This window comes from Labeo rohita, chromosome 9 (genome assembly GCF_022985175.1).
Source record: "Labeo rohita strain BAU-BD-2019 chromosome 9, IGBB_LRoh.1.0, whole genome shotgun sequence".
Lineage (NCBI taxonomy): Eukaryota > Metazoa > Chordata > Actinopteri > Cypriniformes > Cyprinidae > Labeo > Labeo rohita.
Window position 1 is genome coordinate 25,825,016 of NC_066877.1, and position 26,882 is coordinate 25,851,897.

General features: G+C 36.8%; 1 protein-coding gene and 1 non-coding gene across 2 annotated transcripts in view; one reads left to right on the forward strand and one right to left on the reverse strand.

Moving 5' to 3' along the window:
• clasp1a (cytoplasmic linker associated protein 1a) overlaps positions 1-26,882 on the forward strand; it is an 85,462-nt gene that overhangs the window by 25,758 nt on the left and 32,822 nt on the right. Inside the window, 15 exon segments of the mRNA XM_051118691.1 lie at positions 1,463-1,541; positions 3,227-3,330; positions 3,662-3,753; positions 4,005-4,080; positions 5,709-5,806; positions 10,453-10,523; positions 20,121-20,264; positions 22,673-22,749; positions 22,836-22,928; positions 23,033-23,178; positions 23,661-23,796; positions 23,959-24,029; positions 24,122-24,181; positions 24,657-24,734; positions 24,866-25,033. Coding sequence (XP_050974648.1) covers positions 1,463-1,541; positions 3,227-3,330; positions 3,662-3,753; positions 4,005-4,080; positions 5,709-5,806; positions 10,453-10,523; positions 20,121-20,264; positions 22,673-22,749; positions 22,836-22,928; positions 23,033-23,178; positions 23,661-23,796; positions 23,959-24,029; positions 24,122-24,181; positions 24,657-24,734; positions 24,866-25,033 — 1,493 coding nt within the window.
• On the reverse strand, positions 657-785 carry LOC127171482 (U4atac minor spliceosomal RNA). The gene has a single exon (XR_007828523.1). It is a non-coding gene; the product is annotated as a U4atac minor spliceosomal RNA (small nuclear RNA).

A 26,882-nucleotide genomic window follows, 5' to 3' on the forward strand; every position in this document is an offset into this window, starting at 1 on the left:
TGTCACATAGGCTATTTTAACGATGTCTTTACTACCTTTCTGAGCCTTGAACGTGGTAGTTGCGTTGCTGTGTAAGCAAGGTCAGAAAGCTCTCAGATTTCATCAAAAATATATATGAAGATGAACAAAGGTCTTACGGGTTTGAAACGACAAGAGGGTGAGAAATTAATGACAGAATTTTCATTTTTGGGTAAACTATCCCTTTAAGGAGGACAACAAAGAAATCAGCTGTGTGCTAGCCAGTGCCTCATGATATGACTTGCCTTTTTTACACCACCTCTAAGGCATTTAATGCTCTTCTCAGCTGATGTGGTGTATCTGTGTCTCAGTCCTGGGTGTCACCAACATAATTACAGTCATTTTCTGTATGGGAAGAACAAAGGATCGTGACCTTGTTATAGTAGATATATTAGAGTCAAACCCAGCTGGCTAATACATATGTAAAATAAATCAAGAGGGCAGGACTAGACAAATGTCAGGAGATAAACTTTAAATGCGAAATTAGACATTAAAGAAAATTGTGAAAATAATGACTGTGTTCAAATTGGTTTCCCAGGCACTTCCCCTTTTTCCACTGGTGGAGTAAACAGATCCCAGTCTTTATTGAAAACTCATTTGTTTGTGAAGATTTGCATTATCATTTAACTTATTTAAGGGTTTCCAAAAATTGCACCATTATCTGACTTCAAGAAGTCAGGTGATGCGATCGTGTCGAATATGGTGTTAGCAGGCCTGCTCTCACTATACGCTCATTGAACAGTCCTCAACCCCAAGACAAGGAAAGTTAAGTGGTTGGGCGGAGCATTTGCTGTCTGTTTGCTTTGTGCCAGTCTTCTCTGTGATGGTTGGAGTAAAAGAAAGACCAAATTGTTGACCATTTGGAGTGAAATGTGTTTAAACGTGTAATGAACTTTACTGGAAAAGAACACGGTGGCTGTAATGTCAAAAAAGGCTGAGAAAGGAGAACATAAATGAGATGTTAGGGATTTACCCATAATCCTTTGCACTACTCATTCAGACTGAGATTTCTAGACTGTTACCCATAATCCTTTGCAATACTCATTTAGACTAAGAGAGTGACATTACCATACTGATCTTCAAGTTGTATGTGAATGTGTAGTATTTTTAATACTAGTATTCATTATTGTGACATGGTAATGTTATTTTGGATTCAGCTGAAATGTTTGCTCAGTCAGACTCAGATTTGTTACCCATAATCCTTTACTCATTCAGGTTTGGGGGGAGGGGTGGCCATTTCATGAATTGTACCTTCTTACATCCTTTGTTCTTTGTGATACTTTGAATCAGCAATGACATTATAATGTTACTTAAAGATTTTAAGCTAATTAAAGTGTTTGTATAATGCTATGTTACACACACATTTAAATTAAATTAAAATGCACACATTTAATTAGAAAAAAAATTGTCCCTCTTTAATTTTATGCTTTTTTTTTATCTTCAGTTGGCTTTGTTGGGAATGGACCTTCTATCTGCCTTAGTGACAAGATTACAGGACCGATTTCGGCCCCAAGTTGGTACAGGTAAGAATATGAATACCTTCATATATAGACTTCATACAGTATATAGAAATACTGTGCACTCTTATTACTTATGAATGGGAGAAAGTGCAACGCCCAATATGGCGAATAACCCCGGCCTTCTAAACAAAAGAGCCAATCTTTGATTAGTAAAGTCATCGCGTCAGTGCAGCTGCCCTTAGACGCTCTAGTTCCTATCCACCTTATTTTTCCCATAAGAGTGGGTGCAGTCATTTGTAATTTTTTTGTGTCTAGCTTCTGATCTCATCCACTTCCAGCTATTTTTAGCTGCACAAAAAGCTCATTTTGCTGCTTGATATTGCAAATTTGTGTGTCTTGCCATATTATTTTAATGTATTATCTTAATTATGAATACACTGGTTTGTAGTGCAAACTGTTTTACCGTTTACTGCATTTGGCAAATTCGGTGGATTATGAACCGGACGTCTAACACATTACCAGAAAACAGCTTACTTCCGCATTGAAAAGTAAGGTGGATAGAAACAGGCAGCGCATGCGCATTGGCCGGTCTAGCATCAAAAACAAGCTTTTTTTGCGGTATTTGAACATGAAATAAACAAGTTTTATGAGCCTGTTGTCAAATTTCATTGGTGTTTTCAAATTTGAAATTTAATCGTGAGCTTAGTGAACAGTTTTGGAGAATTATATGTTTCTTTATTCAAAGAGATAGGAGCTGCACTTGAATGCCTGAGAGGCGTTTCAAAGATGGCGGCCGAGTGAAATGACTTGTCTTAAATGGACTTTGTTAGGAGCCAATTATACTAAACAGGGCAAATTAGCATTAGAGCGCAATTCCATAAAAGCACTGATGGGAGGGGGAAATTCTGTGGGTGATTTACTAACACGCATATTAAAGAACACAGACGCAGCCAGGTCATTTCCATAATGACCACCGCAATCTACCAGGAGCGGCGCAAATTAGCGCCTGCTTTAAGACATGATTATTTTGGGTGTTAAATAATGGCACAAATACCAGCAATTTGACAAGCGCAAATGATAGTAAATCTCCTATAAATTTTGTGCCTGAAAGGGAAACTCCTACAAATCCATATTCAATAAGGTCAGGCGCAAAAATAACTATCCACGCCTTTTCGGTGCTAATTCTTCACTGCGTGTCTTTAGTGAATCCTGACAGTATTATTTTAACGTCAAAAGGAGGTTTGCGGTGGTGCAAGATGTTAGTAAATCTAGCCCTATATGTGTACAAAATTTTCTGTCAGATTTTATCACAAAAAGTAATGATCGTTGTATGACAATTTATTTTCATGTTATAGCTTATCTAAAGATTTTTCTTTTTTTTTTTTTTTAAGCAGTGGTGCTTAAATGAAAATACACAAATTCCTGCGGAAGGTTTGAGTTTGCTGACAGAGTGTTGCTTTAAGTGCTGAAACTGTCAGCATAAACTGAAACCCTCTGAGAAGTTGTTTCTTAAAATTCATCTGCTTTAAAGCATCACTGCTGCAGTCATTAAACTGCTTTTGTAATACATTAACTGCAATCATCAATGAACTTCAAGGCCATCACTGTCAGGCTTCAGATTGTCTGCTGTGAGAAATCTGAAGGTCTTCAGTCTCAAATTATTTGACGCTTCCAACTAGTTGACTAATTAGTAATGAAAATAGCTTTGCACATCCCTAATATCTAATCTCTGTTCTCTCAATCTCCAGTTTTACCTAGCTTGATAGATCGGTTAGGCGATGCCAAAGATCAAGTCAGAGACCAAGATCAAACCCTGCTGCTGAAGATCATGGAGCAGTCAGCTACCCCTCAGGTAGTATTTGTGTTTATCTAGGCTAAATGTTACTTCCAGGATGTTTGATCCATTCTAAAGCTAACACTACAGTCCTCTTGTGTGTAGACGGTGCATTATGTCCACAAGCACACGTCTTTATATTTTGTCCTTGTGTTTAAATATCACGACAGCCTAAACAATATTTGTAATGTAAGATCTGAACAACCTGCTTCAGAAGCACCCTTGTGAGACATTTAGTTAATGAATTGAACTCTGCTTCATGAAAAAGCTGATGGGAGGTCTCATAATGAGATTAGCTGGCATTTAATTGTATTAGATTGAAAGTATTGCATTTGGATTGCCTTCACAGTACATATGGGACCGAATGTTAGGGGGTTTCAAACACAAAAACAACCGGACCAGAGAGGGAGTCTGTCTCTGTCTCATCTCAACTCTGAACACGTAAGTCCCATTGTCCTCTCAGTCTGGATATTGTACCTTTCATTCAGCATAAACACAGTTTTGATGTTTATGTTTAAAATTTCCACTTGTAGTTGAATTTTTTGCTGAGTAGAGATACTAAGTCGTTAAAATGAAAATGAAGCAGCACATTCTTTGAAGATCACCCATTAAAGCTGAACTTGGCAAAGACACCACAAACCCCATGATGCACTAATGCCACCCTCCCTGTTGTTATCGCTTCTGTTTTTCAGATACGGTGCCCAAGGTCTAACCCTGAGCAAAATTGTACCACATATATGTAATCTACTCGGAGACCCCACAAGTCAGGTTTGTGCATTTGTCATAATCAAAGACATTCAAGATTAAACTCTGATCTGCATGACATGGCTTTTTTACAGAACAATGGACGAAAGTAGCAACATGACACAAAGCCATAGTGACCTCTGGTGGTGGTTTTGGATGTGGAGTTAGTGGAAATACACCAGTGTGCATTTGTTTTTATTAAATGAATGTAGATTTTACACTATTAATGATTATTGTTAACAGATACAGCATTTCAAATGGTAAAATACACATATAAGTAGTAATGTCGTTGTTTTTTTGTTCTTCTAAAACATGAACAGTGCTTTGCGGAAAAAAAAAAAAAAATTTTACATGTATGTTGCTGCCTTATGTTAAACTGTTTTAAATTACTTTTTTGCCACATCAATCTACACTCCATGCACCATAATGACAAAGCAAAAACAGAATTGTCAAAACTTCATAAGTGAAATAAGTACATTTCATAAGTATTCCGACCCTTAACTCAGTACTTAGCTGAAGCACCTTTACAGCCTCAGGTCTTTTTGGGTGTGATGCAGCAAGATTTGCACATCAACATTTGGCAGTTATCTGCCATTTATCGTCTCACATCTTTACCTCTCAAGCTCTGTCAGCTTGATTGGGGTCTGGCAGACATTTTGAGGTTTCTCTGACAATATTTGATTGTTTTCAAACTCAGGCTCTGGCTGGGCCACTCAAGGAAATTCATAGAGTTGTCTATAAGCCACTCTTGCTGTGTGCTTAGGCTCATTGTGCTGCTGGTAGAACCTTCTGCCCAGTCTGAGGTTCTGAATGCTCTGGACTGGGTTTTCATTAAGGCTATCTCAATATTTTGGTGCACTGAGCTTTTCTTCTACTCTGACGAGTCCCTCAGTCCCTGCCAGTGAAAAACAGCCCCAAAGCATGAGGCTGCTACCAGCACACTTTACTTTTAGGATGGTACTCTGCAGGTGATAAGCAGTGCCTGGTTTCCTTCAAACATGATGCTTGGAATTGAGGTTCATCAGACCACAGTCTTGTTTCTCACAGTTTGAGGGTCCTTTAAGTGCTTTTTTGCAAATTCCAAGTGTGTTTCATGTGTCTTCACTGAATAGAGGACTGAGTTTTGCCAGTTACCACAAAGCCCAGATCGGTGAATTGTTGCAGTGATGTTTGTCATTCTATAAATTTCTGCCGTCTGCATATATGATAATGGAGCTCAACTAGAGTGACCATCATGTTCTTGGTCACCACTTTAGCTAAGGTCCTTCTCCATCAGTTGCTTAGTTTGGCCAGGAAGAGTCCTGGTTGTTTTAAACCTTACGAAATCATACCCATTAAACTGAATTTGCCAAATGTAACTTCACTTAAAACTGTAGTAACATCTACAAGCAATATGAATGCTCCTGAGCTAAATTTCAACTGTCCCAGATAAGGGTATGAATACTTATGCAATGGAATCATTTAAGTTTTTATTTGTAATAAATTTACAAAGATGTTAAAAACCTGTTTTTTGCTTTGCCAGTATGGCGTATGGAGTATAGATTTATATGGAAAAAAAGTAGTTTGGAGTTTGCAAGGCGCTGTACATATTACATATTAAAGCTTCCACGAGTGCACAGTTTAGAAACTAATTTTAAAATTCTCTTGTCCAGGTTCGGGATGCGGCCATGAACTGCCTTGTGGAAATATACAGACATGTTGGAGAGAAGGTTAGGATTGACCTTAGCAAAAAAGGACTGCCGCAATCAAGGTAAGCTCTTCCTTTTTCGTAATTTTGTGCCAATTCACAGACAGTGCATCAGCTTTACATCTGACATTTACATCAGATGGATTTCTAATTTGGACTCATCTGTTAGTTTTGAAGATCTTTTTCCCTTTTGACGTTTGCAGCATCTGTTCATTTACTTCTATCAGGCAGTGATAAATCTAGACAGATGTTCTTCCCCATTAGTAAGACTTCTAAACAGAGTGAAAACATTCATGAACCAGTCTGTTAGTACTGTAAGGATACTTATTACCTTAAGGGGCTAAAGTGGCTATTCATACAGGTCATTAGGTCTTAATTTCCCTCCGGACCCAGAATCAGGCTCTGCCCTCTAACTGAAGATTAATATGCTTTTAGCAGCTAGCATTATGGGCTCACAGCAAATTGCCTATGTAATTAAGCTTAAACCTTTTGATATGGTGGTTTAGCATTCAGAAAACTGTGGCATTCATTCAGATGTTAGAGCCTGCAAAAGAAAGCGTCCAACCATGATACAGCACAGCAAGAGTTGACTGAAGTTGAGTGCATGGAGAGGCGGAAGGCATGCCAGCATTTGCTTGTGGTCTGAATTTGGTTGTAACATCTGTTAGGTGTCCCTCCCACTTAAAATCTGTGCATGTCTCCAGGGACCATGCAGGCATCTGTTTCTCTGATCTTCTCAGTGGTTATAGTTTTAAGACTTTTGAGGGCAGGCTCAATTGGAACATGCCTGGGGGAAACAGTTTGGTGTGACTTCGGACACAGTGTCAAACTAGTTTGTGAGCATCAAGGCTCAAGTATGTGTAGTGCAACTGCAGTACTTTTGAGTTAATTCACCAGACCTCATTAATACAATCTTTTGGGTAAAAAAAAAAAAAAATTAAGCTAATGCCGAATCATTTCCACTTCCGAGAACTGCACTCATCATATTTGATTTATTAGATTAATATTATTTCCATGCTGCCTTCTCAGTTGGCTTCATGTGCATCTGTGTCTAAATTCTTTGGGCCTAGACCAAATCCTGTTGCTAAAAATGATATCCACACAATTAATGGCCCTTAGAGGGATCTATGAGAGAATCAAACCCTTGTTGCTTTCTCACTAAAGCCCACATTTAGCATAAATCATGCATACACAACAGAGTTTTAATTTTCCAAATGTTCAATATCCATTTTGAGCCCTGAGCACACTGACAGTTTTTCAGCGCTGCTGTTTTTAACGGACTGAATGGATGTATCTGCAAAATTCAAATCTTCTCAGCTTAATTTAGAGGCGCACAGTTTGCATGGATGAAGTGAATAGAGGAAGAAATCTCTTTTGAACACTATAGCGCATAAGGGTTTAGCAAGCCGCATTTCCCTTCTCTCAAACTGGAGAAAAGGCACCCATCTCATTTGCAATTCAAAATTCTGTTGTGGGACATTTGGTAACGCAAAAATGATGAACTTGTAGGATTAAATGTTTGCATTTGTAAGTAGTTGTCAGCAGGGATGCCCTCACTCAAAATGAAATCCCAGCATGATTGTTGGAAACAACATCCTCTTAAACATTAATATCACAAGGCTTTACTTACTTGTCCTAGTTAGAATTTAATGACTTAGCCAGTTAGAGCTTTGAACGTTATCATCATCACAATATTCGCAATGTTGCTTTTTTAAATTAAAGAGCCGGTCATATGGGTTTTCGAAAAGTATATTTTTTGCAGTTTGCAACGTAGCTATCCTTCAGTGTAAACAGTCTGCAAAGTTGTTAATCAAAAAAGGGCGTTATATATAAAGTTATTGTCTCTCAAAAGATAGATTCAACTCAGAATCGCCTTAATGAGTCGTTATATTTTCAAATCTTCTGCCTGTTATCGATATACGTCACTAGCTAACATATTTGCATAATCCCTTGCCTGGGAAATACGAACACTCTGACCTGCCCACAAACACTTCTGCTAGTTACTGTGTTTACATCGAGAAGATGCTGTGTTCTGCACTGTCAAAGCAAGTTTGTTTTGTTTTCATTGGCGAAAGATGATGATGTGAAGAATCAGTGGTTCAAATAAATTTTTCCAATGATACCACTGCAATACAATTTGAACCTTTTGTTGTGCTTGTCATTTTACTGAAGACTGCTTCTTTAATCTTGGCTTTAATCCTCATTGGGCTAATGGCTCGACTAATGTATCCGTCTTTACTGTTTTAAGTGTTTACAGTTTAGGACGATTTGCTTGTGTAAGCGTTCAAATGTTTTTATGTCATTATCTTAAGAACGGATTGGAGCACTATATTATTGTTTTGTTGCATGCTTTGTCATTGACAACATGCCCAACTGCTACTCAAAACTAGCCCTAAACTAGCCCAAGTGCAGGGAGTCCCCTGTTAAAGGGGTTATCGGATGCCCATTTTTCACAAGTTGATAAGATTCTGTAGGATCGTAATGAGAAGTCCATAACATACTTTGGTTAAAATTTCTCAGTGAGAGTGTATAAAAAATCTTTGTACCTTGTCAAAATCAGCCCTTTTTAGAGCAAGTCGTTCTGCTGCATTTGCCTTTAAATGCTAATGAGCTCTGTTCACTCCGCCCCTCTCTACTGTGGGGTGACGAGCCGTTCTGTTTACTTTAGCTGCATTTAGCTGCGAAACTGGCACTTTATTAAGAAAGGTGATTTGCAAAGATGCAAAAAAAAACCTTATACTCACTTCTGCTTTAGGTGAAGGTGGATCACGAATGATTTGCACGAACATAGGTGCATTTATGTAGATCGCAAATCCTCGTTAATCCTCTGCGTCTTCAGCGTCTTCAATCTGAGACGTTCTTGTCTTCCCCTGCACCGGAGTCTACATAATGGCGCTCGGACTGTTACTGCTTAGTCAGGGCGGGTCTAAGGTAAGACGGCCTTGTCAATCAACTATCGTGGGAGCGGCCTTGGTCGGTGTGTCCTCGTACCGACAAGAAGCTGAGAATGGCTTGATTTGAAAAGGGGGATGTTACTTATAAGGATTAAAAAAAATCACTGGGTGGATTTGTATCATTTTAGGGTGGTTGTGTACACACACTGCCAACACACATTTATGTTCAAACAACATTTAAAAGTGAGTTTTGCATCCGATGACCTCTTTAAAAATGTTTTTTTTTGTCAGGGTTCCCCTTGTAAATTCACATTCCAGGGGCTAAATATGCCGTTATTGGGCTCGCTTCAACTCGCTGACATCAAAAACAACCGCAAACTTGCTCCTCTCTGTACCAATCACAACAGACTTGACCAGCGGACCAATCAGAGGAGTAGGCTTATGGAAGGGAGGGGTTTACAGACCTTACGATCAGAACTGATCGAACGAATCGTTTCAAAATCATTGAGAAATACCTCTATGTATAAATGTATATTCTGAGAAAATTACAATGTTTTCTGACCTTAGATGCATTTAAATCTGTTGTAGGGCACTCCAACACAATATTAGGACACTTTAAAATACCATACGATACCATATGCTTTTTAATATTGTAAATGCAAATTATGAATATTCGTTTTATCACTCATCCCTATTTATAACCTAAAATGATTTTTTGCCACTCTGTAAGGCAGAGAATTGTGGCAGCCCGTCCAGTTTCTGCATGGCAGAATCCCCTCACAGGGAGCTGAGAACATGACGATGAATTGGCTTTGATGCTCAGGGCTCTGGGGATCTGCCTCTGACTCGCACAGACAATCTTTGAGAGGGATGTAAAGGATAAAGGATTCTCAGTGGGTTTTACAGTAAGAAAACATCCTCGACTTATGAATACGCAGTGGGAGGAGTTTCAGGGACATGGTTCAGTTTCACATTCTCCAAGTGGTTTGCTGTCATTTGAGGACTCATAAGTGTTTCCTAAATCGTTGCTTTATTAAAGAGGCCGTGTTATAGTTAAAATCATTTTTTTTTCCTTTGATCCACTTTGGTCCACAATGTTTCTTAAATGGAATAATAGTATTGTTGTACACAACCGTCTCTTTGACCTTTAAACAAAATATATCTTTTTTTTTGATACTGTATCTTTAAGACCTGTAAATGACCTCTGTTATGATTGGCTAACCTCTTCGCTCATAGATTACTCTTACTCCTGGACTTGCAGGTTTATTTTGGGGTCAAAAATAGTTGGTGCAGAGCTTGCATTACACTGACACGATCACAAAACCATCCATGCTGAAATGTGACACATCACTTGTTACATCACAAACAGTCTCGCTCAGCCAGACTTATGGCTAACGGCAAAAAGTCTGGTCCTCATTGTAGCTTGTTCTGGCCTTGAACTGGCACATTTAGACCGCCTAATTGACATGTTAAGCAGCCGAGTACATTAGAGTCTGTTGTGTCCATAGTTTATGAGTTAGGTCATCATGTCATTATGTCTTTGGCTAATAGTCTACATGGTTGTTAAATAATAGTGTAGTGTAGTCAGGTGGTGTCTTAGGATGAAGGGAGTGACCAAATGAAAGGTATTTCCATTTCATAGACATTAACGCTGCTTGCTGAGAGCACTTTTTGTTAGATTTGCAACACCTGTTTCTGAGGATTGGTTTTGTATGCCGAGGCTCACGTTTCCAGGAGTTACTGTTCTAAAGGTCTACTTACTGTTTTTCTGTATTTTAACTTTTAACTAATTTTTATTTTTTTATTTTTTTACAGGTTGAATGTCATTTTCAGCAGATTTGATGAAGTCCAAAGATCTGGGAACATGATCCCCTCCTCAGGTTCAGGTAAGAACATTATATTTAGAAGTTCAAGGAATTCAAATGTCTAAACAGTCTTTTAAACAAAATAGCTTGGATGTTTGCTCTGGCTATGTTCCAAAACTCCCTACATCATCCTAACCTCATAAGTGACCAATTTGCAACATTCTACTTAGAATTAAATTTCTAATCAACATTTTTGTTGCATCATCCACCATCTTAGATGGATTGTATTCACTTTTTTTGTCAGCCGAACCCTTTGGTTTTTTTTAACAATGACTTGAAGTGCTCCCTAAAACTTTGTTAATATTTCAATAATTTAACAGCTATTTGCATGTCAGTTAATGGTCACATGGCATATACATATACATATATTTTTTTCTTTTTTTTCAAATGATTAAAAATAAAAAGTGCTTTATTTTAAAAATGCAGTCCGTAACTTTTTGTTGTTGTTGTTTTTAAAAATGATCTGAAAGAAATTTTTGAGCAAGTACATAACCAACTAGTGTTCAAAACTACAGTGGAGGTCATAAGTTTACATACACCTTGCAGAATCAGTAAAATGTTAATTATTTTACCAAAAACTGACATGAATAAGATATTTCACATAAAGGATGTTTACATCTTTTCACACTGAGGTCAACTTGAGGGACTCATGTGCAAATATTACAGAAGGTTTAAGCACTCACTAATGCTTCAGAAGGAAACGTTGCATTAAGAGCTAGGGGGTGAAAACTTTTTGAATTTGAAGATCAGGGTAAATGTAACTTATTTTGTCTTCTGGGAAACTTGTAAGTTTCTTCTGTAGCTTCTGAAGGGCAGTACTAAATGAAAAAAAACATGATATTTAGGCTCTTAATGCATTGTGTTTCCTTCTGAAACATCAGTGAGTGTTTGAACCTTCTGTAATAGATGCCCTCAGTGTGAAAAAATGGATCTCAAAATCATACAGTCATTGTTGAAAAGGGTTCAAATACACAAAAATGTTGAAAAACCAAAGAATTTGTGGGACCTGAATGAGTGGGCAGTTTAACTGTTCAGTACAAACAAGAGACTCATGAACAACTATCACTAAACAAAAAAAAACACAGCTGTGGATAATTCAAGTAACAGCACAGTATTAAGAATCACACGTATTCAGATTAGTACTAAATAAAAAATAACATGCATTTTGTATGATCCTTTTTACTTTGGTAAAGTAACATTTTGCAGATTATGCAAAGGTGTATGTAAACTTTTGACCTCAGCTGTATCTCCTTACCTTACCTTCCTAGGTTTTTACAGTAAATAGACGCATGCCGCCGTTCGTCTTTGTGTCATTACGCCACGTCTGTAACAACTCACAACTCACCTAAAGAATATAATTCCGCAAATAACTGCAATTGCAGGTTTCAAACAGAGGTGGCGACAAAGAGGCAAAACTTACAGACTGCAGTTTTAAGATTTTACATTTTTATGATTGAATTAATCATTAGCTTTTAATTACCTGATGAACCTCAGTTTGGCAAACTCCTTAGGGTATTTGTTTATTATTACTTAAATCATCTCAACAGAAAAAAACAGACAGTATAGTCAATAGTACCCACACAAACTGTATGATAAATAATGTACTATATTATTTGAATATTACAAGTACTGTTTAATCATGACTGTATTGACCTTATCAGGTACACAATGATAGCCTAAAAGGTGTTTTTGATCAGGCTTTATGAATCAGGTTGGTTTTGGCATGGCAGATCCAGATCTATATTAAGCAATAGAGGTTATGAAGCATGTTTGTTTGAAATACAGAATTAGGAAGGTCTGAGTCCCCCTCTCCTCCACCCCTTCCTTCTGTTCTCCCCTGTGGCCCTGTGCACATTATATTGCAGGATTTGGACTCGTTTTGCATTTCAGTGGGTGGTTGAAAACAGCATCTGTTTTTTTTTTTTTTTTTTTTCCAAATGAAAATGAAATGTCTGTTTATTTGGGTGATCGCCTTTCTACTTTTAGTTTTCTTTGTAAATCTGGTTGATCTGTTGCTGAAATCAGACAGGGGTAATGCATTAAGATAAAACATGAATCCATCACCATTGTTATGGTAAAGGTCAGCTTTAGAAATACACCTGAAAGAGAGGGAGAGAGCAATGCTCTTCGTGCTGTATGCCGCGGTGCTTTGAAAAAATCACTATGAGTGTTTGTCTGACTTAGATACAAAGAGACTTACTTTGTCATCTTTTTCTGAATTTTGATTTATTTAATGGAATAATGTCATGCTGATATTGAAATTGAAAAGCTTTGTTATCCTTGGTTCATGCTGCTCCGTATAAAATAATTTGTCATAAACCTTGTTGCTGCTGTATTGCAACTGTGAGAGTTTTGCAAATGATTTAGTCTAGAGATAGAGTTGGTAAATTGTATATAAATAATTATTCATTATAAATATATATAAATACTGCTGTCATCTTGTAGACGCAGCACTTGCAGCACAGCTTCTTTTTAATAAGTGCTGTCTCTGCACGAATATTAATAGTGTTATATAACAGGAAATGTCTTTCATTTACACAATATTTTGTGTAAATCTGTTTTGTGAGGGCCAGAGTATCCGGAGTCTCTTTCCTGTGTCAAGGTTTTACTTGGTGTAAGAAAGATGATTCAAGTCCTGTGAACATAAACTCTAAAAAGATTAAGGGAAAGCAAAGGACAAGCTAGCAGTCCCAGATCCACTGTTTGTACATTGCATTCAGTCTTTACAGGGAAAGTGCTTTCTGTGTCCTTTATTTAAAAGAGTTGGATGGCTTTGTCTTTGGTGAAGTCACAAGACCTCAGCAGCAGGAAGGGAAAGGGAGGGAGAGGCGGAGACCCGAGAGCGAGACTGTAAAAAAAGCTGGAGCTTTGTTGTATTTGCAGTCTCTGTGTGAATTGAAGAGACGCTTGCTCTATGACAACCGGAGAAGGTAAGGATTGGAATGGAATGGCGGCTTTAATGGCAGAGACGAATAAAAGCTTTAAACCTCCAGCTGCTGTTCTGCCAAGGGGACGGCATGTTTATCTGTGTTTTCGTGTTTACGGATGATAACGCGTATGAGATTTAAATATTCATGTTTTTGCTTCGCCCGTTTTTAGCTGGATTTCAGAGCATTTTGACATAGAACCGCAGTGTATCCGTTGATAAATGTTGTCAATTTGGAAAAATAAAACGTCTAATCTCTCAGATCCAGTCATGGATTCAGATGTGTATAAACTAGACTTGTGACATTTATCAAACACTCAAGACATCTCGCACCTGAATTGGTTTAATGCGTTTCTGCAGTCTGTTACAATTTGTCAGGTTGTTGCATTGCATTCACTAAATATAACTGCATTACAGATTTGAATTTGCTCAGTGGCTTACTTTGTGCTATTTTGTGTTTTTAACATTAGCTTATGGATCAGATGCATGTGATTGTTGCATCATTTCTCGCTATTTTTTTTAATCGCCTTACAGCATGAGCATTACAATTTTGCCTACAACATTAGCCTGAAACATTGCTCAAATGTGACCCTGGACCACAAAACCAGTTGTAAGTAGCACGGGTATATTTGTAGCAATAGCCAACAATACATTGTATGGGTCAAAATGATCGATTTTTCTTTTATGCCAAAAATCATTGGAATATTAAGTAAAGATCATGTTCCATGAAGATATTTTGTAAATTTCCTACTGTAAATGTATCAAAACTTAATTTTTGACTAGTAATACGTATTGCTAAGAACGTCATATGGACAACTTTAAAGGCGATTTTCTTAATATCTTGATTTTTTTGCACCCTCATTTTCTAGATTTTCAAATAGTTGTATTTTGGCCAAATATTGTCCTATCCTAGCAAACCATACATTATTAAGAAAACTTATTTATTATGATGATGTATAAACCTTAATTTCAAAAAACTAAACCTTATGACTGGTTTTGTGGTCCACAGTCACAAATAACGATTATTTTATTTGCCTTTGTGACGCTAGCCAAATATAAAGCCATTACAGAAGAAGTTAGTACATTGTTAATGAAGACGTTTTTATGTTTGTCTTTGGAATAAGACCCGGAGTCTGTAGAACTGAATTTATGTTTACTTTAATTAAGGTGAATCTACCAAAAACACTATCTTGGCTTGCTTTAATACCAAATGACAGCATGTTTCCTTTCCATTTGGAATCTTTAGTGTTCAGAACATAATCCTTCATTCACCTTCAGTAAAGTACCTTGCGCCGACTGTTTGTTATCACCTTTGCAATATGCAACATACATACTGTCAACATGATGTTGCCGGCACCTGTGAGAACAGGTTATAAATCACGTGACTTAGTGTACTCGTTGCTGTCTAGTACGCACTGCAGGAAGTATTCAGAAAGGTAGAGGTGATCGAGGGATTGAGATTTTGCACTACCATTTCATCTTTCTTATATACAGTATACACTTGATACTGGATATGGCAGCGCAGTTTAAGCACACTCTAAACGGATTGGGGCGTTTGTGTGTGTATGTGTGTGTGAGTTCATGTCCTACAGCACTATTATGTAAACATGACGCTTTGATTCTAAGCTTTTTGGTGCTGACATGCTCAAAGTCATTCTGACATGTTATGCTGTGTCATCGTCTCAGCCCAGTCAGCAGCTAAAGAACGTTGTCGCTTGATACAGTGGCTGTGAAGGTGAACGCTGATTTTTGACAGGTGTTTTCACAGGTAAGCAAGCATCCCATGTTCCTGTGGTAAACAAATGACATTGTTTCAGGATTAAAACATAGTTTGTCTTCAGTCACATGTGAAAAATCTGGTTTAGAACCTGGGGAAGCACTTCGTTCGAAGTTGGCAGGTCATGCAGAAAAGATTATATCCTCCTTCCCCTCTCCAGCTGAATTGACACATCTCTCAAACTCAAAACTTCAGTGGCAAGGAGATTAAGGCCCATTCCAGGGGTTTGTCCTCTTGAAGGGACATTACTCACTTCTGAGAGCAGCAGGAGTAAATAAATATCGACGTCTTCACCCTGCCCTGATTAATAAATCCGTATTTTGCAATCAGTTTTAGCTGTGAGAAGAATTATTTTTGAAAGAGGCTGATTACTTACTGATTTACGCTTCAACGGAAGTTCAAGTTATGGCATTTGTGACCCTGGACCAAAAAAAACAGTCCTAAGTATTGGGTCAAAATGATCTATTTTTCTTTTCTGCCAAAAATCATTAGGATATTAAGTCAAGATCGTGTTCCATGAAGATATTTTGTAAATTTCTTATTGTAAATATATCAAAACTTAATTTTTAATTAGCAATATACATTGCTAAGAACCTCATTTGGACAACTTTAAAGGCGTTTTTCTCAATATTTAGATTTTATTGCACCCTCAGATTCCAGATTTACGAATCGTTGTATCTCAGCCAAATATTGTCCAATGAAGATGATATATATGTCTCAATTTAAAAACTGACCCTTATGACTGGTTTTGTTGTCCAGGGTCACATTTTATAATTAAATATTACAGGTTTTTTTTTGCAACACATGCATGGAAGCTTTCACAAAAAGATCAATGAGATCTTTGGGTGAAGAAAGTAGGGCGAACTTCCATTTCATGGTGATTTAAAACTTTAGCAAGTGAACCAATGCTGGTAAGGTATGACTATGTCTTTCCTGTTATTTCATTTGACAGGTTGCCACTTTGATCTTCAAGTGCCTTTCAGGCAGCATAAAACAGCAAAAACGTCCAATTCAGATTAGCCATTTCGGCTCCAAGGGAGACATTCCTATTCAATTGAATAAGAGCTTGCTGTTAGATTGATTTGCACAGCAGTTTTACGATGAACCATTTGATTTTCTAGGCCAATTAAGAGAGTTACAGAGCATGTTGTTGAGCCAGTGGCGGCTGCTTCTGTTGTATCTCAAATCAGAGAAAATTGTTATCATTAAGTGAAATGAAACATTGAACTCACTGCTTGAGCTCCAGCTAAATATTATAGTTTGTTATCAGAGGATCGTCAATGATGCCTTTGTGCCATTTTTTTGACTGTCAGTAGCGATCTGCCCACATGCCGTCTTATGAAAGATGTCTTTTGTGGGCATATTGCCGCTGTCTGCGGATGTTTTACGCGCATACAGATGTTCTGTTGTCCCTACCACCCACCAGTGATATTGGGCTGTGTTTTTCAGCAGTCAGCATACCTCTCAGTAGACATTCCTGTGAGAATTGACTGCGTATGCATTCCTCCGCCTACATTGGCACTCTCTGAATGACGTTTCACAGTTAAATGCTGAGAAATGGCCTCCGACATGCTTATTTCCTTTTGCATTGATTTGCCACATCTGGTCACACCAAATGGTTGAATCTATCACCAGGTAACAGGATGTATGGATATGTTGTAGACAGTGCAGGTTTTCTAAGTTTGCTATTCTTGGGGAGTCTGAGTGAAACCTGAGCTGGCATCTTGCTTGCATTTTTGAGATTGCTTGCCATAACCTTAAATTATCCAATGTGGGAACATCTGCTATGTAATGCATTTATCTCGGTAATGTTCAGGACTGTGCGATGTCTGTTGTTTTGAATGCATCTCCTTAAAGGAATGTTCTGGGTTGTTTTTAACATGTTGTGCTTTGATAACCACAGATAGCGATTTTGAATTGTTACTTAGTTTCAACATAATACAAGTGCTTTAACAAAAATATAAGCTGCACATTTTGGCTTTTTAAACATATTGCCCATTGGCTGTTATCAACTTCCATTATAAGTGCATTGCTGTATATGCCTTTTCAACTGAAAATAATAGAGATTTATCCATTTTAGGCCCTGTTTATACTAGGTCATTTTAAAACTGTCCTTGAAAACGATCCTTGCCTACACTGGCATTTTCACTGCGTTTCAGAAACCATCTGTAGATCTCCATCTACACTACACAACCAAAAATGCATGTCACATGACCATTCAGGCTGTATACACCTTTAAGGATGTCTTATTTAAGAGAAGCAACCATAATGAAAATTGACTGTTATTCCTTGGGATGCAAAAATACTGTAATTTCTTTTTTTACTTTGCAATTTAACAGTTATTTTTCTTAAATGATCCTCCGAAATGAGACGCAACAAATGAGCATGATGCTATTGTTTACACCAGGGGTTCTCGACTCTGGCCCACAAGATCCATTTTTCCTGCAGAGTTCAGTTACAGCCCTAATCAAACACACCTGAACAAGCTAATCAAAAGTATTTAGGATCACTAGAAAGTTACAAGTTTGATCAAGGTTGGAGCTAAACTCTACAGGAAAATGGATCTCGCAGGCCAGAGTTGAGAACCAGTGGTTTACACGGTCATCAAAGATACACAGAGTGAATGTGTGCATCCACGCCATCGTTTTCAAAAGTCTCTGTTTTGGTCCATTTACACTAAAACGCAGCCTTAGAGTTTTCAAATTAAAACGGGGTCTGCAGTGTTTTCGAAAGTCTCCATTTTTGAGGGTCAAAAACACCGGGGTAGTGACAGGTGTAAAAGACAGGTGTAACCATAGCAAAAGTTATGTGTTTTACAATGAAAACACACTAGTGTAAATGTAGCCTTAGACCTTGTCCACACTAATACATTTTCGCTTGAAATCGCATCTTTTTCTCTCAGTTTTGGCCTTCCCATTTTCATTTGAAATCGCATCTTTTTCTCTCTGTTTTGGCCTTCCATCCACATTGAGACTGAGTTTTTGTCAAGGAAAACAGAGCAAACGCTTTCCGTAGTTGTTAAGAAACTTTTTTTCACGTTTTAGTGTGGACTGTGAAAACTGAGGCTTTTGAAAACGATGCATGTTTTGTCATTTGTCATATATATTGTATCAATAGATATCGGTTTATACCGGCTTTGTGCATGTTGTTTGCTACCTTCACAATTCATATTACAGTACTCCAAAGATGACAGGAAATTTACTCACAGTTGCTGTCCTGTGGCAAAACATGAGGCCAGTTGCGTTTTAGATCAAACATATAATGGTGAGTTAGTGTGACATGGATGCGTCAGTGAATGAGATATTTTTGAAAATAAAATGGTCCTGCCAGCAGAACTGCATGAAAACATATTACATCTGTTCTGTCTTTATCAACCTTTTATGCACGTCTTCTGACATTTTAGTGTAGATGAGAAATCTGGAACACGATTTAAATGCTAGTGTGGATGGAGAGTGTTTTAAAATGTCATACAAAAAATGTAATTTTCAGATGTATTTTGATTAATGTAGACGTAGCCTTACACAGACACTTTTTCTTTTGTCTGTTCATAAAGAGTCACGTGCAACATATTTCTAGTGCTGCAGGTGATATTTTGCATGTTTTGTCTTTCTGTTGTGTGTATGTTTATTAAAGTTTATAGACTAGAGTCTGCTTGGAACAAAAATATCAATTGAAATATTTCTTCCCTTGCTCTGACTGCCTTGATTTGCTTTGACATTTTTGTTTGCAGTGTGCTCTGTAGGCTTGTCAGGATTAGGCCTATTACATAATCGCCTCATCGTGATTATTTGATTTAATCGTTGTGCACATGAACACCCAATTGCAAACTGCCAGTCAAGTAAATGAACACTAGAAATGTCATGAAACATACATTTTATTACGGTTTCAAATTAGCGCAGAATTTCATGATGTTGCTATATGATGTTTCCAAGTTCAGTGTGAATAAATGACTTGTTAATCATGTGTATAAGCTGTTGGAGTTGATAGCCTTATGGGTGTCAACATATAGCGCAGACGTGCCTCTGGAAACCCGAGTTCTATTCCTGACTCGAGGTCCTTTGCCGATCCCTTTCCTTTCTCTCCACCCTGTGCTTTCCTGTCTGATCTTATACTGTCCTATCCAGTAAGGCCATGAAATAGCCAAAAATATAATTTAGAATAATGTGTATAAGCTTGTTATATGGTTATTCACAATTTTCTATATGACATTTAATCATAGGACAGCACTAGTGCTCTGCAAGAATCAGGCAACAGAATAGATTCATCCTGTAGCTCCTTCCTGTTCAGAAAGATTGGTGTGCCACCCCTTCCTCTCAGACTGATGGAATTTGTGTACGTCTGCTCATTTTTGATTACTTCCAGAGTCAATCACAGTAGATTAATCTATGATTTTCCTCGTAGATGTGTTCTGAGCTATAGCTTGCTTTAGACATCACATCACAGAATGGTTGCTGCCATGTTTGAAAAAAAATGTCTGCAAAATGGATTTGTAGTATGAGGAAAAGCCTTGGTCTTCATTCCATATTTTGCAATGGAATGGGGAATTGATATAATTAAAACATGCAGCTTTATGATCGATGTGCCAAATTAGTGGTTAATGTTGGTGAAAATTATGGAAATGTTGACCCATGGAGATATTGGGAAAAGTAAATGTAGTCTTTCCTTTTGTGCTCAGGAAGTGAGTGTTTCCTGTGGTGTTCCTCGTTTACTCTTCCAGATAAGATAAACCAGCTTGACAATTGTGTTACCATCTGATATGTTTGTGTTACCATCCGAAAACACGGCCTAAGAAACATCCGATTGGGGATACAGTGACTCCTTAACTCAAAAAACAAGTTATTCAGAGAACCCACAAGACTGAGAATATAGAGAAAATATTTAAATCGTTGATCAGTGTTGCTTGTGTCCCCTACAGATAAGAACTTTGATGACGAAGACTCTGTGGATGGGGGCAGGTCCTCCTCCTCTTCCTCTTCTAAGGGCTTCTCCAACAGCAGGAGAGGGGGCAGCATGGGCTCAATGAGACGACCCAGTTCTGCCTCTGGATCCAGGGCTCCAGGTAAAATCACAGCTGCTACAGCTCAGCTTCAAAATACCACTGAGAAACTAAAGTCAGAACATTCATCACAGTACATACTGTAGAAACCCATAAACACTGCACATAAACATGAAGAACAAGGAGAAACGTAATTGTTCACAGAAAGATTATCTATTGAAAAGCATGTAGCTTAAAAAACCAGAAGAGAGATTGAGAAATGAGTGGAGATAAATAAGGATTCTGTTGGCAGGGCAAGAGCCATACTGCAGATTCCAACCTTATGTAACAGCCTTTGATGAATTAAACTGTGATTTTCATGTGGTTGTGTGATAGATTTAAATAGCAGGTGTACGTATACACACACACACGTTTGTTTTTGTGAATTGTGGGGACTTTCCATAGACTTCTATAGTTTTTATACTGACCAAACGATATTGTCTATCCCCTAACCCAACCCTAACCCTAAACCTAGCCCTCACAGAAAACATGTTTGCATTGTTACACTTTCAGATAAACATCATTTACTATTTTTAATCATTTTTTAACATTGTGGGGACCGCAGGCCGGTCCCCACAATGTCAAAAATTTCAGGTTTTACTATCCTTGTGGGGACATTTGGTCCCCACGATGTAGCAAAAACAAGTACACACACACACACACACACACACACACACATATATATATATATATATATATATATATATATATATATATACAGTTACGCTCTAAAAAATGCTGGATTGCTGCAACCCAGCACTGGGTAAATATTGGACAGAACACATGCTGGGTTATTTTGACCCAGCTGGTTGAGTTAAATGTTTTTACCCAACTGCCAACCAAGTATTGAGTGCATAAATGAACATACTTTAAAGAACTTGAATTGTTCTGTTTTGCAAATCTGTTTGATTGACCTTAGGAAATATTCTAATATTTTGAGAGAATGGATTTTTGACTGTCAAAAGTTGTAAGCTATAATCATCAAAATTAAAACAAAACACTTTTGAAATGTTTTACTTTACATGTAATGAATCTAGAATATATGAAAGTTTCAGTTTTTGAAATGAGTTACGAACTAAAAACGAACTTCAGGATATTCAAATTTTAGATATTTTATATATAAGAATTCTCATCTGCTCACCAAGCCTGCATTTATTTGATCCAAAATACAGCAAAAAGTTGTAATATTGTGATATATTTTTACTACTTAAAATAACTGCTTTCTATTTGAATATATTCTTCAGTGTCACATGAACCTTTAGAAATCATGCGGATATACTGATTTGCTGTTCAAGAAACATTTATTATTATTATATCATCAATATTTAAAACAGTTGAGTACATTTTTTCAAGATTCTATGATGAATAGAAAGATCCAAAGATCAGCATTTGTCTGAAATAAAAAGCTTTTGTAACATTATACACTTATATCATTCAAAAGCTTGGAGTCAGTGTATATATATATATATATATATATATTTTTTTTTTTTTTTTTTTTTTTTTTGGAAACAAATTACGGAAATTAATACTTTTATTTAGCAAGGATTCTTTAAAATGATCAAAGGTGATGAAGACATTTATAATGTTACAAAAGATGCTGTTTCAGTGCTGTTCTTCGGAACTTTCTATTAATCAAAGAAACCTGAAAAAGTTCTACTCAGCTGTTTTCAACATAATAATAATAAATGTGTTTTGAGCAGTCAATCAGAATATTAGAATGATTTCTGAAAGATCATGTGACTGGAGTAATGATGCTAAAAATTCAGCTTTGAAATCACAGCAATAAATTACATTTTAAAATATATTCAAATTGAAAACTGTTATTTTAAATAGTAAAAATATTTCAAAATTTTACTTTTTTTTTTTTTTAAGTTTTTGCTGGACTTAAAGTTAAAATAAATGCAGGCTTGGTGAGCAGAAGAGACATTAAAAAAATCTTACTGTTCAAAAACTTTTGACTGGTAGTGTTTGTTTGTGTGTGTGTGATTTAGTTTTGTTTTTTGTTTTTTTTTCAGCAAGGACATTGATAATTATAAGCACTGTTTCTTGAGCACCATCATATTAGAATGATTTCTAAATTATCATGTGACACTTAAGACTAATTGCTGCTGCTGGAATTATTTTAAATTGTAATATTTTGCATGAAATAAATGCAGCCCTATATTTATAATACATAATAAAATAAAAATTCAAGCAGTATTTACTTAAATCAGAAATACTAAAAGACTACATTCCTTTGTTTGAGTTACTTAGTTAATATTTATAATTATAAGTGCTAATATTTCTATTTCATTATAAATTAAATGTTCTGCTAAATTTTAATAGATTTGTAAAAAACTAATTATTTAGTATAAAACAAATCGAGAATTGTAAAATTTCACCAGTATTGACTACTAAATCTTTTATTAAATTTTGTGATTGCAATTTCTTAGGGAAGGACGGTGCCAGTGCAGGAGCTGTGGATGAAGAGGATTTTATCAAGGCTTTTGAAGATGTACCTGCAGTGCAGGTAATGCTTCTTAAATTGAATTATATTATGTACTCCTTGCATTTAAATGTGCAATTCCAAAAACTAAATATGCTGTTTGTTTTCAGATATATTCCGGTAAGGAATTAGAAGACTCCTTGAATAAGATCCGTGAAGTTCTGTCAGATGACAAGCAAGACTGGGAGCACCGTGTCACTGCTGTAAGTTATTCCTGATCTGTTTCACTCCTGCTTTAGTTGATATTATGCACACTCCAGCTTTAAGAATGTGTTGAAGTCAAGGAATTCTTATGTCATGTATTTAGCTGAAGAAAGTGCGGTCGCTGCTTCTGGCTGGTGCAACCGAACACGAGGGTTTCCTTCAACAACTACGGCTTTTAGAAGGTGCCTTCAAGCTGTCCGCTAAAGATCTCCGGTCCCAAGTGGTTCGAGAAGCCTGTATCACATTAGGGTATGAGGCCATTCTTTCCTATCACTTTTTCTTCCAGTCTGTTACGATGTTTATTTAAAATAGCGTTCAAGTGTGACATCCACTACCAAAATCAACTTGTTTAGTGGGACGCCACTGTTAGATGTAAGTATTTCAGTATTTCATCATACTCCGCTATCTGTTTTATCTCAAATACCATTGGGATACAACTTCAAAGTGCTGTTTACAAGGCCAAATGAAGCTGTTGTGCAGGTCTCTGTGATTGAGCATGGCTCAGTGCGGGTCTTTAATTATTCTGGTCTTAATGTGTTTCTAATGAAGTGGAACCGAGCTGACTGGAGCGTGCAGGACAGCTCTTCTGCTAAAGTGCAGCCACTTGATGGATATCTAAACAAGCCCCATGCCTTAATGTCACACACATTTGATTCATTCCCATCTAGACCTGAAGGTAACATATACTTGTATTTATATTTTGTTGATTGGTGGGTTTTGCTGTCTCTCAGGCATTTGTCTTCAGTGCTGGGGAATAAATTTGATCACGGGGCTGAAAGCATCATGCCTACGCTGCTCAACTTGGTGCCCAACAGCGCCAAAATTATGGCCACATCCGGGGTGGCAGTCATCCGCCTCATCTTGCGAGTGAGACAATTTAAAAAAATTATTTTATTACATTTTACATTTTGTTTCACATGTAAAAGTAGCCACTATAAAAAAAAAAAAAAAAACTTTTGATCAAATAAATGCAGCCTTGTTTCAAAAACACAAAGATCTTACATGTAATTGCACTTTCGTTTTGCTCAGCATACACACTTCCCACGCCTTATCCCGATCATCACCAGCAACTGCACTTCTAAATCTGTGGCGGTTCGAAGGTAAACTAGAGCACAATTCTTTTTTTTTTTTAGAACATAAATTAGAAAACCATTGTCTTCTAATACAAATACTTGTTCACTTTCACCATCAGACGGTGTTATGAGTTTTTAGACCTGTTATTGCAAGAATGGCAGACACACACTCTAGAGAGGTGAGTGGAAAGTGATTGATGTTGTATTGAGAATGAAGTTATTAGTGTTTGTGCTTTTCGTTTAGTATGTATCTCATGGAATTAGAATGTGCATGAGTTTGTTTATTCCTTCTGCAGACAAAACTGTCACACCCTCCCTTTCCTGTTTTTGTGACATTTAACTGGTGAAAACATGTGTTACTTATCAAAGCTCGGCTGAACGGGCAACTGATGATTCTTTTCGCGGGTTGAATTGATGAGCCAGGGATGTGTGGCAACCATGCGTCCCGACCGTTTCCATGGCAATATAGCCAAGAGCTCTTTTATAAGGAGTCTGGACTCCCCTTATCCTCTCTTTCCCACTGTGCCGCCTTTGGAGAACTGGGAAAAAGGTCCGGTGTCTGGTCCAGAAAGTTTCAAAGGAGGCAGAGTGAATTCACTGTTGGTGCTGCAGAGTGTAAGAAACTGTATTCATCATGTTTCCCTACTACCCCAGGCATGTGGCGGTTCTCACTGAGACCATCAAGAAGGGCATCCATGACGCTGACTCAGAGGCCAGATCTGTGGCCAGAAAGTAAGTCCATTTGCCTTTTTGTTTTGTTTGGTTAGATGTTGCATTTATGTATTTATGTTTTGATAATGCATTCGTATCAGTCTTGATCGTTTACATGGCTTTGTTTAAGAGTTCGTCCATTTGTTTTATAGGTGTTACTGGGGATTCCATGGCCATTACAGTAGGGAGGCAGAGCACCTGTTTCAGGCATTAGAGTCGACCTATCAGAAGGCCCTCCAGTCTCACCTGAAGAGTTCTGACAGTATAGTTTCTCTACCACAGTCTGACCGCTCCTCCTCAAGCTCACAGGAGAGCCTGAAGTGAGATATGCACACATTACACTTATCACCATTCATGAATGTGTACATCTTTACAAAATAGTTAGTAAAATAGCAGACATTGTATCTACATTGCTGTTTTGACTAGATTTTCACTTATAGCTATCTACCAGTCAAAAGTTTTTGAACAGTAAGATTTTTAATGTTTTTAAAGAAGTCTTCTGCTCACCAAGTCTGAATTTACTTGGTCCAAAGTACAGCAAAAATAGTACAATTATTAAATGTTTTACTATTAAAAATAACTGTTTTTGATTTGAATATATTTATAAAATACATAAAAATGTAATTTATTCCTGTGATTTCAAAGTCTGATTTTAGGCATCATTAGTCCAGTCACATGATCTTTAAGAAATCATTCTAATATTCTGATTTGCTGCCAAAAAACATTTATCATTATTATTATTATTATGTTGAAAATAGCTGAGTATAATTTTTTTCAGGTTTCTTTGATGAATAAAAAGTTCAGAACAGAATTTATCTGAAATAGAAATTTTTTGTAACATTATAAATGTCTTTATCATCAAAAAAGCAAATCAGCATATTAGATTTCTGATTTCTGAAGGATCAGATGATTTTAATTTAGCTTTTATTACAGGAATAAATTCGAAATAGAAAGCAGTTGTTTAAAATAGTACAAATATTTCACAACATTACTGTTTTTGCTGGATCAAATAAATGCAGGCTTGGTGAGCAGAAGGGACTTCTTTAAAAAAAAAAACATAAAAAATCTTAAAAACTATTTTACACTACTATTCAAAAGTTTGGGTTGTGATTTTGGATTTTTGAAAGAAATAATTTATTTTATTCAGCAATGATGTATTAAATGTTCAGAAGTGACAGTAAAGTAAAATATTTTTTTTTTAAGTAAATGCAGTTCTTTTGAACTGTCTATTCATCAGATAATCCTGATATTTTTTTAGTAGCTCAACTGTTTTCAACACTGATAATAATAAATGTTTCTTTAGCAACAAATCAGCATTTTAGAATGATTTCTGAGTGACCATGTGATTCTAAGAATGTAGTAATTGCTGCTGAAAAATCAGCTTTGCCATCACAAGAATAACATTACATTTTAAAATAAATTAAAATAGATGTCAGTTTTTATAGTATTTAACAATATAACTGTCTTTTAATAAATGTCAGCCTTGGTCAGCAAAAGAGTCTTCTTTCAAAAATATCTTACTGACTCCAAACTTGATCGGTAGTGTATAATATAGTTCAGTGATTTTAGATATACCATTGTCTCTGTGGTGTTTGCTGTTCAATGCTATCAAAAACTGTGAGTTATGGTTGTCCCTGTTAAAATTGGTGAAATATTTGCCAGCTGGTTGATGGGCCATGTGCACAGATTGATGACTATGCTTCCTAGCATGTTAAGTCTCCTCTGGATATGTAACAGTGATCTCATCTTCAATATTAGTCTGCAGCATCTGTTACATTGTTTCCTTGTTGTTCAGAGGCAGTGAGATCATCTTGCATTAATACCAGTGTGAAGAGTGACAGCTCTAATGATCACAATCTGCTATCAAAAGCAGCAAACATTGCTGTGTACTAATCACAAAAAGCCTGATCAAGGTGTTACAAGCAAAAGAACATTGTAATTTCATTGTGATCTACCATTTGGAGATGGTAAAAAGTGAATATATTAATTTCAGCTAAGGCTGGGCGACATGTTAGGTATTCACAGAATATTCACACCTGCTTCCAATATTAAATTAAGCAGTATAGTTTTGATGCAATGTTTTGTTCCCAAAAGAGCATGTCATTATACTAGTTTCACAATCCTTGGTCTTGCATTTAGTGAGTATGACAGCGTTGCAAAAAAAAGTCT